Source organism: Vipera berus (assembly GCF_964194415.1).
Source record: "Vipera berus genome assembly, chromosome: 1".
In the NCBI taxonomy this organism is placed as follows: Eukaryota; Metazoa; Chordata; class Lepidosauria; order Squamata; family Viperidae; genus Vipera; species Vipera berus.
Genome location: NC_138202.1, coordinates 191,057,413 through 191,069,581, shown reverse-complemented (window position 1 = coordinate 191,069,581; position 12,169 = coordinate 191,057,413). Strand labels below are relative to the sequence as shown.

The 12,169-nt window shown below is 41.5% G+C and overlaps 1 protein-coding gene across 1 annotated transcript in view; it reads right to left on the bottom strand.

The window, feature by feature from the left end:
• Positions 1–12,169, bottom strand: part of COL4A2 (collagen type IV alpha 2 chain) — a 201,561-nt gene that overhangs the window by 34,793 nt on the left and 154,599 nt on the right. The window contains exons 29-33 of the mRNA XM_081313055.1: positions 11,430–11,651; positions 8,651–8,812; positions 7,677–7,847; positions 7,120–7,263; positions 955–1,080 (exon numbers count right to left, since the gene is read on the bottom strand). Coding sequence (XP_081169181.1) covers positions 955–1,080; positions 7,120–7,263; positions 7,677–7,847; positions 8,651–8,812; positions 11,430–11,651 — 825 coding nt within the window. The remainder of the gene's footprint in view (positions 1–954; positions 1,081–7,119; positions 7,264–7,676; positions 7,848–8,650; positions 8,813–11,429; positions 11,652–12,169) is intronic.

The following is a 12,169-nucleotide window of genomic DNA, read 5'->3' as shown; positions in this document are numbered from 1 at the left end:
TACAATATGGTTATTATATTCATGGATGTCTCTTTTGTGCTGTTATGAATTGCATACCAAAACCTTTAATTAGAAAAGTAATTAATTAATATTAATTAGCAATCACTTCTTTTCCTTGAATGGGATCAAATGGCTCCTGGCTGTGAATGCTATCCAGGTTTGCTAAAGCACAGCCTCATCTGGCTTTATCTCTTGAAATCAGCCCAGAATAATGAGGAAATGGTGAACCATAGGTGGACATTTTCCTTGAGTACTGGATCTCTGAAGAACAATGCTATTCTTGCCTACTTCCTTAAGCCTTCTCATAAAATTCCTCCAAGATAAATTATGATGGTCCCAACCTTATGTCAGGAATCTAACAAGGCTGTGAAGAAGATTCAGAGTATGATGAACCCCAAACTACCTCAATTCAGGAGAAGCCATTTTTTTCCTGCCTTCTCAGCTTGAATATGTAGAGTTCAGACTAATAGGATGGTTCTCCAGTTTCCCAGCTATGCAGACATCTGAGGTTTCAGAAAGGCCGAAAGACTGTTAACATCAGCAGCACTACTCTGTGTGTCTTCTACTCCGAGTAATCTGCAGTTGGCTTTTTTGTGATCTTTGACCAGACCAGAACCTTGATAATGTCCTTTTTTATTAGTCTGAGACCATTACAGCTGTATCATCCACAGTTCACTAGGAATCTATTCCTTTTGTTATTTATGTATTTGAAGTCATCCATAATTCAGGGAAGAGGAAAACTGAATAAAAGTAAGAGGCAATGAGTTGTTTTACTTAGGCCAGACTGGTGGAGTGGGGGTGGGGAATGCTTTTTTTCATATAAGGAGGAATTTACAGTCTAATGAGAAGGAAGCTTGCATTCCCTCACTGTACAAAAATCAGAACTTGGTGCGTGCGGAAGGGTACAACAAAACTTTTAATATATTGTATTTATGATACATGGTGGTTCTTTACCTTTTAAACCGATAGTCCCTTTAACACCAAACAGTCCTTTATCTCCCTTTTCACCTTTCACTTCCAGCATTATGCTTGGTATGATTTTAGGAGGTGCTCCTGGTAGACCACGAACTCCACGTTCACCTTTCAAGATAAGAATCCTAATCAAGGATGTATTGGAAACATACAAGTTGCCCTATATTAAATTGAATTTGTGCCTTGCTTTATTTTCTTTTTTTAGCAATTTCACTGCCAAAGATTTTTCTTAGCCTTATCTGGAAATCAGACATTAAAACCTGTCATCTTTCTCATGCAAGACATATGGTTTGTCACTAACCTATACTTTTTCCTCTAAATTTAGACTTATAGCTATCTAGAGGTAAAAATGCATGCTATGATAATATTCTTATCACATAAAGCAATACGTTTAAGAGGAAATAGTAGAAATGAAAAAAGGCTTTGTCCCTCTTCTTTCAGACTTTTAATAGTTGTGTTTAAACACTCTTCCAAATTGTCCTGTTAACTTCCTTTGTTTGAAAATAAATTCTATTTGATTTGAACAGTAGGTAGAAGACCCACCCCTTTATTTTCTTCCAGGAAAATTAGGTGTTAAAAAAGGAAAATAATATAGAAAATATGATTAAGAGATTACATTCTGCATTTCCAGTTGAATTAGTGATAGGAAGATGGCAAAGTGGCAATATATACTCCGAAGAGCTCTGGTAATTCCTTCAGATATTTCTATTTAATTCACTGCAGAAAATAAGCATTTACTAATTACTGTTTGAATTCATATTTCCCTGCCAGCAGCTGTGAGACTAGACAGGGAACGGATCTAACAACAGATTTCTTTGAAAAAGCAATAACAGAGTTAGAAAGAATGCTGGTACATCAAAACTCAAAAAACATCAATGAAAATACTCTGAACTAAGAAAGGACACTGACCTCAATCAACCTACCCTAGAGAATTTTCTACCCATCAATGCCTCTGTCGGTGAGTCAAATTATTATGTTTTGTCATCCAGCACCTTGTTAGATTAGGAAAGCAAGGAATTCACATTCTTTGAGGAAAGAAGGCAATTTGAGACCAGGGAGGGAAAAGTATATTATATCTCCTTCATGGAAATTTATGTGGAGCTGCTATCTAAGAGGTACCGTGTTTCCCTGAAAGTAAACCTGCCCCGAAAGTAAGCTTCAGCTGATTTTCGGGCGGTGGGCCTAATATAAGCCCTCTTCCCAAAAGTAAGCCCTACTTAAGGGCCTGCATGGAAGGCCTGCTTGTGATGAGGTGAAGCTGATAGGCGAGGGGGGATCTGACCCACGGTACTGGTATACGGTTCCTTAACACCACCCGGCTTGTTCCATGGCCTCATGGCAGTGGCATTGGGCAGGAGGTGGCAAATGACCGTTTTCGGTGTGACACAGCTGTTTGCCGCCAACCGTGGCCGTTTGCCACCTTGTGCGTTGCACCCAATGCCGCTGCCATGAGGCCTGGTGGATCCTCTCCCCTTCTGAACCACATGCCATTATACTGGTTTCCTACCACTGCCCGGCTTTTTCTGTGGCCTCATGGCAGTGGCATTGGGTGCGACGAGAAAGGCGGCAAATGGCCAGTTTCAGTACCATGTGGCTATTTGCCGCTGGCCGCAGCTGTTTGCCATGTCATGCGTCACGCCCAATGCTGCTGCCATGAGGCCTGGTGGATCCTCCCCCCTTCTGACCTATGTGCCATTATACCAGTTCCTTACCGCCACCCAGCTTGTTCCCCGGCCTAATGGCAGCAGCATTGGGCAGGAGGTGGCAAACAGCCAGTTTCGGCAAAACACTGTTAATTAGAGGAGGGAATTGTGCTTTGATACTATGTGTTTAGGGGAGGAGAATTCAGATTTTGGCTTCGACCATGTACGTGCCGATGCCATGCTACTTGAATAAAGATTCTTTAAAGTAAACAATGCCTTGAAGTTCTTTGAAGAGTTTCATCTGTCAGAACCATGACACCTCACACATCATGCCCAATGCTGCTGAAACGCGGATTGGCTGAAAGCGGCTGTGGAACAAGCGAAGCATGTTCCCTGCTCACCTTCCCCTTCTTTTCTGTTCTGACAGAGAAGAGAACTTCACAGCTCTGCTTACAGTGCCACCAAAGCAGCAGGTGGAGTGCCAGAGGCTCAAGGAGGGAGGGTGCTGAAGTGGGCAGTCGGGCCATTGACAAGAGCAGTGCAGCTCAGTGGAAAGTGGCCTCAGAACAAGTGGGGCAGGTAAGGAAAGAAATCCTCGCTCCCCCCAGGAATTGCCTTTTTTTCCTTACCTGACTCCCAGCCCTGTGCCTTTTCTCCTTTGTGATCCACCAACGCTGTGTGCAGGGAAACAAAGGAAGTTTTCTTTGGGGGGGGGGAAAGGTCAATCAATCAATTCCAACTTCGTGAGATTTTTTTTTTGCAAGAAGTTGGAATTGATTGATTAACCTTTCCACCCCCCAAAAAACTTCCTTTGTTTCTCTGCACGCAGTGGTGGATTGCGAAGGAGAAACGGCATGGGGCTGGGAATCATGTAAGGAAAGAAAGGCAATTCCTCGGGTGAGCAAGGATTTCTTTCCTTACCTGCTCCACTTGTTCTGAGACAGCTTTCTGCTGACCCCCATTGCTCTTGCCAATGGCCTGAACGCACCCTCCCCGAGCCTCCAGCACTCCACCTGCCATTTTGGTCAGTCTGCCAGCCCTTACCTCAGTGCCCTGCATGCCACAGCCCAACACAGCTGCCCCGGGGCTGCAGGGGCTGGCCTTGCATAGGAAGGGCACGTGCCCCACCCTCCTGCCACCGCACAGGGTAAGATTGCCATGCCCGCCCCTGTCCAGATGCCCTCGCCTCCCAGAAGCATTTTTTTTACTAACCTATGTTTCAGCTGCATTCTGTTTCTCCATTTGCTTCTCTGCCTTTGCCACGTGTTTGTGGGACTACCGGTAAAAAAAAAAGTTCAACCAGACTTTTTAACTTCTTGAGATCCCACAAGAAGTTAGAAAGTCTGACTGAACTTTTTTTTAGTCCCACAAACACGCGGCAAAGGCTGAGAAGCGAGCAGAGAAACAGAATGCAGCTGAAAGGCAGGTTAGTAAAAATAATGTCAGCCCCCCTCTTCCTTGTGGCAGACCCTCAGATATTGGAACACTGCTATCATGTTTTCCCCCAGTTCTTCTTTTCTTTAGACTAGCCAAACCCAAGTCCTGCAGCCGTTCTTCGTATGTTTTAGTCTTGAGGTCTATCTTTCAGATATCCCACTGAGTTCCAAATATGGTGCTTCAATCAGATTTGTCATTCTTACCCAGAAACATCTTTCTGAGCAACTCTGAACTTTTAGTTCAGCTAGCCAGAAACTTTAGTCGCACAACGAACCACATGCCCCCCCCAACCCCCAATTCAGAAGGGCTTTCTCTTTGGCTAGATTCAACAGCAATTATTGAAGGGAGATAACAAAACAACCCTTTTGAACAAATTGCCAGTGTTGGAGGAATAATTGGAACAATAAAACATGTTATAGTGTATTGCTCCCTCCATGCTGATGCTCATCAGGAATTACTTTTTCTTTCCACTCATCGCCAAAAATTCTAATTGCTCTGATTCTTTCTGCTTTAAGTTGCTACTGTCAGGCCAATCCGAATCTGCTTTGATGATTATAGCCAAATACTGTTCTATAGTTTGTACAATACACATAATTTCTCCTCAAACCTCTATTAGATATTTTCTGTTTGGAATTAGAATACAGCTATCCATTTAGTTTCTTCTTTTTATCAATGTTTTATGTCCTTACTGTCAACTGAATCTTATTTACTTTTTTATTCAAAATTCAATTCAAAATCTTAATTTTATAACTTGCCTAAGTTATGTTAACAATGTAGGTAAATATTCACTATAATTGGTGATGTAATAATTCCTTATGTATTTATCTTTACTTACACATTATATGACTACATGTTAAAAAGATATGTCATTAATTAAACAACCTGTGACCTGTTGGGCCACTTCAGAGATATTGTCAGGCCTTCCATCTTCAGCGTCCTTTGCGTCACTGGTATCCTGCCATACAATGCAAGGGAGGGGGAGGCAATTGGGGAAGTGGGAATGTGCAAGGTGGGGAATGTCAGGGTGACAAGAACCACAGGTGTCGATCCTGACTAACCTGGCCGATCAAGGACGAAGCCTGAGAACAGTATGTGAAATTACACCAGAGAGGCGCCAATCTTCAAAGAATTTCCCAAACATCAAAAAGACATTGATGGACTGCTTCAAGGGGGGAGGGACAGAGGAAAGGGAAAATTCCAAACTTTACACAGAAATATACAGATCCAACTTTACTTTCGCTGTAACTGCTTGATTTTAATAAAAGAAACGTTCACTTCAAAAAATGGAGTTGAGAGTCTTTCTTTCTTAAATGTCTGAGGTGGGACAAGCATGACATATATTTCCTCATCTAACATGCACAAAGCTCCGTGCTCCTGACCCTCCGCTGTCTCCTTTGTACCCTTGCACCCCTGTGCACCTTCCCCATCTTGTACTGCACTTCTTACAGACCTCACTACACCTTCCCTTCTCCTTGTGGCACCTCTCATGCACCCCTCACTCACACGAACAATGGAGTCTCTCATGTACCCCTATGCATGTAGTGTAGGTTGGGAAGGGTGCACGGGGATGCAGGAAGAGCCACAGGTGTCAGGGAGGGCACTCACATTCATGAAGTTGGTGTTCCACAAGAGGCATCAAATGGGTTAAGGAGGGCAGGTGGTGGTGCAGTAGCAGTTGGGAAGGGTGCATGGTGCTTGTGCAAGAGGTGCAGTGCATGGGTTGGGAAGGGTGCATGAGAGGTACTGTCTGGGTTGGGATGTGCATGGGTATGGCCTGGGTTGTGAAGGCTGCACAGGTGCAGGGGGGTGCATGACAGGTGTTGTATAGGTTAAAAAGGGTGCGCAGTAGTGCAGCATGGGTTGGGAAGAACATGCAAGGATGAGTGAGATGTGGGTTGGAAAGAGTGTATGGGTGTGTGCAAGAGGTGCAGTGTGGGGCTGGAAGGGTGTGTGGGAGTGCACAAGTACTCTGTATGGTGCAAATGCAGTGGGGCTGAACAGTTTGTGTGGATCGGAGAGACTTTCCTAAGCAACTTCCTTGCCAACTTCCCCATTGAGGAGGTTCCTGCCAGCTTCCCACAAGCAAATTGTTGGCAATTATTATCAAGTTTATATTTCCTGCCAGATTGCACATTGATTTGAGTGTTGGAAATGATGATCATGTGACCATGGCTAACCATGTCAGCATGGCAGTGTTGAAACAGCAGTGTGGCAATGCAGAAGCGGTCACAATTTTCTCAAATTTCATTCCTATAGAGAGTAGCAGGTCCTGGCATTCTGTAAGTTAGTCAGTGTGAAGTACCTTAGTTCAGAAATTGTTGCCCTATGATACTTTGTACAACTGAAGGTTACAAACAGACAAATAGATATGAGGCTTTTAGTAGTTTACAGATTATAACTTTTTCATGGTTTCAGCAATGTAAGGCTTCATGCATTTCTAATTGGTAATTTTACTATTCGGTTATTCTAAACAGGGGTTTAGTTATCTTAAATAAATTGAAACATACTTTACTATATTAATTTTATGCTCAAAATTCCTAAATTTTAATTTACAATTTTATATTGTTATTTTATACCTTGTTTTACTATAATCAGTTGTGACTCTTTTGTTTTGCTGGTGAATGACCAAAATAAATGACTATTAGTGATAATGCACCCACTGTTCTTTTTCAACTGGGGTCATGGAAGAGGTTTTTTATTTAAAAATCAAAATATATATTTACAACCTCTTTCTGATTCCTCTGTTAAAGAAGAGCAAAATACATACTGTTGAACTTGGCATCTGTTCTTCATTTGCCTTACATAGAAGGTAAAGGCAAAGCGAAAAGATACTGTTAGAAATTTGTATGTGTTAAGATTAAAGCTAGTATTCCTAAAGATGTTTACTCAGAGTAAACCCAACTGAATTTATAGAATTTGATTGTAAATCAATATACTTAGGATCACACTGAAATGTTTTTTTTATAAAAGGAATTTTCAGTTAAACAAAAGCTTTCTGAAAGCCTATTTGCAGTTGTACCTGAACGTACTGAATAATGTGAATGCTCCGTAATACTGAAGATCATACCTTTTAATCCGAATTCCCCAGATGGTCCTTTAGCACCTTGCCTTCCAGGGAGGCCTCCGTCTCCCTGGATTCCCTTCGGTCCGGGCCATCCTTTGAACCCCATAGCACCTTTGAAACCTCCAATGCCAGAGGATCCTTTAGCACCTTGAATGGAAATGGTAAAACATGTTTAGAGCTATGCCTTCAGTGGAAATCTAAAGTACAATTATTATTATTATTATTATTATTATTATTATTATTATTATTATTATTATTATTATTATTATTATTATTATTATTATTATTATTACAGTTTGAGAAGATGCATTTGCAGAATTTAAACCTAGGAATGTCAAAGCAGCTGAAAGACATAAGAGGTAGTTCATCTTATACGGTATTTTGTCATGCAATGACTTTTATGGCTACTTGTTAAGTAACACACCTAGCCTTTTTAGCTTTACAAAGGGGCTTTACAATAAGTGAAAATAATTCATTAGAGCCCTGCAAAAGTTGATGGTGACTGAAAAAGGAGTGGGTTGTAATCCCGAGTAGAGATTTTATGTTGGAGTTGTTTTTACCTTTAGGTCCTGGGAAACCAGGCATTCCGACAATGCCAGGGTGGCCGGGTTCCCCAGCCTTTCCTTTAGGTCCAACGAAGCCTAGTTCACCTTTGTCCCCTGGCAGACCTTTCATGCCTATAGGACCCACTTTCCCTGGCTCCCCTGGTTCCCCTCTGATACCAGGTGATCCTATAAAAAAATCAAAGAGAGGTGATTGATTAAAATATAGGCAGCAGAGAGCAGCTATTGCACACCATTTATGTTGTTGTTGTTGTTAGTTGCGTAGTCGTGTCCGACCCTTTGCGACCCCATGGACAATGTTCCTCCAGGCCTTCCTGCACACCATTTGTATAGGCCCACAAAAGACAATACTAAGAACTCATTTGTCTCTAAAAATAAACAAAGGAAGTGTTTCCCGCATTTTGTGGCAGGCAGACATAGAGGCTATCTTGATAGGTTGGGATGTGTGGCAGAGGAAGAATAATTGAATGGGGAAAAGGCTTGTTATGTCCTCCTATGTGTAACGTAAAGGGGCAGGGGATGCAGAGGCTGCTAGATTGCTATCTATAACAGACATGTCAAACACAAGGCCCGGGGGCCAGATCCGGCCCGCGAAGTGGTTTCATGTGGCCTGCGAAGCCATCCTGGAAACAGTGAGGCAACGGCCCCCTCTGCTTTGGCCCTGGCCCAGAGACCCTCCTTCTGCCAGAGACCCTCAGATCTGTCCCACTCCTGCCCAGGCCCCCATAGGCACCCTTGATGCGAATGATGTAGAGCTGGCCATGCCCACCCAGTAGGCCATACACACTCTAGCCACGCCCACCCAGTAGGCCACGCCCACCCAGGCCATACCCACCCAGCCCCCTGAGGGCAACCGCAATGCTGATGCGGCCCTCAATAAAATTGAGTTTGACACCCCTGGTCTATAAGAAAAACAGAAAGTGATGAGGCTGTACAGATCTTTTGGGGGGAATACTGGAAGAATTTCTCACCAACAAATCCCTGTGAGCCTTTTCTTCCCAGGGACCCTTGCTGGCCTGGGAGTCCAGGGAATCCAAATGTTGCTGGTGGTCCTCGGATACCGGTCGGGCCAGTAGGCCCAGGAAACCCAGGATTCCCTTTGGATCCAGGTGAACCAGGGAAGCCGTCTCTTCCTAACAGGAGGAGATAATAAGTAAACAGTCATGCTTTAGAGAACTGATATCTACAGGCAATTCTTACTGAATTAATCAAACTTTTTCCTAGTGGGGCTTAAGCCAAGGCTATCTTGTTCGTAAAAGATGAATCCAGCCCAAAGACTTATAAATTCTAATAAACAGTGATGACAAAACCAGTAGAAAAAAAACGGGCTTGACTAGAAGCTTTTATGTTGAACGATCTCATCACTTGCAAGCAGCATTTATTTGAGCATCTCTATGTAAAGGCATGCTTTTTTTGCTGATGTTTATTGCTTCTTTTGCTGGGGTAACATGCAGAATCTTTGGTGATGGTAATGAACTGCATTCAAGAATAAAAATCATGAATCTTTTCAAATTCATATTCAAATTAAAATACAAACTTATTTTAGTTAAGGATTGAATGCACTTACATATACAAGATAATACAAATGAACATAACATAACCTAAAATGAATAATCACAAAACCAATTTACTCTAGACTTATACCAATCAAAAGACATGTCTGTCTATCATTTCTCTCTTTCTCTCTCCCTATCTATTCATCCATCCACCTATTCACCTATGTACTCTAATCTAATCTTGATTGCACATAACATAAACACTACAATTATGAATGCACACATACCATATATACACACTTAGATGGCAAGCAAAGAAAAGGCTTTTCTGAATATTAGATATTGGATATTGTTATAGATATCAGATGGTTTCAGGAAAGAGTTCTATCCAGGTTAAAATAATTTGGAAACAGCAACAAATCCAGTTGATGTTCTATAGCCATTATTTAATTGGGGTCCTGGTACTCTCTAACCCCAGTGCAAAAAATGCATCTAGACAAAAGCTATGAAACTACAGCCTAGAATTTAAATAGCATTGTGAAACTGTTTATTTTCAGGAAAACCATTAACAGAGAGTCCAGTTGATATATACAGTTTGGGAGAGTACATGGTGGCTCCCATATTATTTTAAGCTGAAACTTACATATTAAATCAGGAACTGAATTAAACTCCACTAATATTTAAAAGCAGAGTAAAAAAATAAGTGGAGTTGTTTTTAAAAGCTATTTCAGAATACTGCATGTGGAATATGCAGAAATCATTATATTGCCTATATCATTCAATAGGATAGTACTTGTATAGCACTTCATAGTGCTTTACAGCACTCTCTAAGCAATTTACAGAATCAGCATTTTACCCCCAATAATCTGGGTTCTCATTTTACCAATCTCAGAAGGATGAAGGTTGAGTCAGCCTTGAGCCATTCAGAATCAAGCTCCTGAAGTGAGCAGTGAGTTAGCCTGCAGTACTGCATTCTAACCACTGCGCCACCATGGCTCACTCATAGAATCATAAACCTGGAAGGGACCATGGAGGTCTTCTAGTCCAACCCTCTACTCAAGGCAGGAGCCTTATACTACCCCAGTCAAATGGTTGTCCAGTCTTGAAAACCTCCAGTGATTGAGCACCCACACCCTCATGTGGCAAGCTATTCCATTGATTAATTGCTCTCATCAGAAAATTTCTCTTTACCTTTAAGTTGTATCTCTCTTTGATAAGTTTCCACCCATTACTTCTTGTTCTGCCCTTTGATGGCCCCAATCTCCTCTTCTTTTTGACAACCCCTCAAGTAGTGGAAGACAGTTATGTCTCCCTGATAATTCTCTTTGATAGGCTAAGCATACCTAGGTCCCTCAACCATTTGTATGTCACATCCTTTATCATTGTTGCTCTTCTGTGCATCCTTAGTAGGGTCACAACATCTTTTTTATATCATGGTGACCAGAACTGGATGCAGTATTTCAAGTGTGGTCTCACCAGCATGGTATAAAGTAGTACTATCACTTTTGTCTTGATGCTATCCCTCTGTTGATGTAACCTAGGACTGCATTGGTTTTTTTGACAGCTGCAGCACACTGCTGGCACATATTTAAGTGATTAACCACTAGGACACCTAGAACCTTCTCACAGTTACTATGTTGAGTAAGGTAGCACCTATTCTATGCATTTGGTTTTTCCTGCCTAAGGGCTGGACATTACTTTTCTCACCACTGAACTTCATCTTGTTGGCTAGTGCCCAATGCTCAAGTCTGTCAAGATCCTTCTAAAATTTTAAGCCTTTCTTCTAAAGAATTGGCTATTCCTCCCAGCTTGATGTCATCTGCAAATGTGATGAGTTCCCCTTCTATCCCCTCATCTAGATCATTTATGAAGATGCTGAAAAGTATCTGACCTAAGGCAGCACCATTTTTTTAAAAAAATCCTGGGAAAGTCATTCTAAAAATTTGTTTGTGCTGGTGCCAATTCAGTCATGTTTACTAGAGTCCTCCCCAGAACTACAGATAAGTGCCGATGATGCACCTTGCGCACTCAGAACATTGTCTGTGAGACTATGTTGTCATTGGAGCTATACCACATGGCTCTTTGCCTGTTTTATCTTGCTGCAGAACCTGCAGAACCTTAACATCCCAGTGGCTCCTCCAGTATCCAACTCCGTCTTTTCAGCTTTCTGCCACCCTCTTTGTTCTAATGTATAAGGCACTACTGTATCATTTCTTTCTCTTATTAACTTTTGTGTAAGCAGAGCCAGAGTTACCTTTAATTCCTGGTAAGCCTTGATCTCCTTGCAAGCCTTTTGCTCCTGGGAATCCAGGTGGCCCAGTGTCCCCAGGAGGGCCTGGTGGTACTCCTAGAACATCACCTGTAAGCCCCTTTTCCCCAAGGAGGCCTGGCAAACCTGGCAAACCAGGATTTCCTAGAAGCCCCCTTTCCCCAGGCAATCCTGGGGCACCTCTGCTTCCTCTGGGTCCAGTGAATCCTAAGTGTAATAAAATGACAATGGTAATAAGAATCAAATTTTGATCAATTAACAGTGAATTAGATAAAGTAAGGAAAAAAGATTAAAATAATCAGCATCATGAGTATTATTAATCAAACACTTATTCCCATTAGTTTCTATGGAAATATAGTAATTACTGAAATACCGCATTTGCATATGTGTATAACCTAAATATTAATAACCTGTTATATGAATATTTCCTGCACATGATTTAGAAAAAGTGTTGGCATAATAGACTGATCAAATAGTCCAATAACAGCATTTTTTTCATTATAATTTGTCCATCAGATTAAAATTTTCTCAGTGCTGCCCTCCTTTATTTCCTCAACATGTGAATTGTAATCTGTTGGTACTATCCTTCTAGTTAAATTAATTTGCTAAAAAAAAGACTTTATATATTTTTTTTATATTCTAAAATGAGATATACCAACAATATTTAAAATCAAAGACATCTCTACAATTTTATATAAAACTCTCATGTTGAATAAACAGGTTTT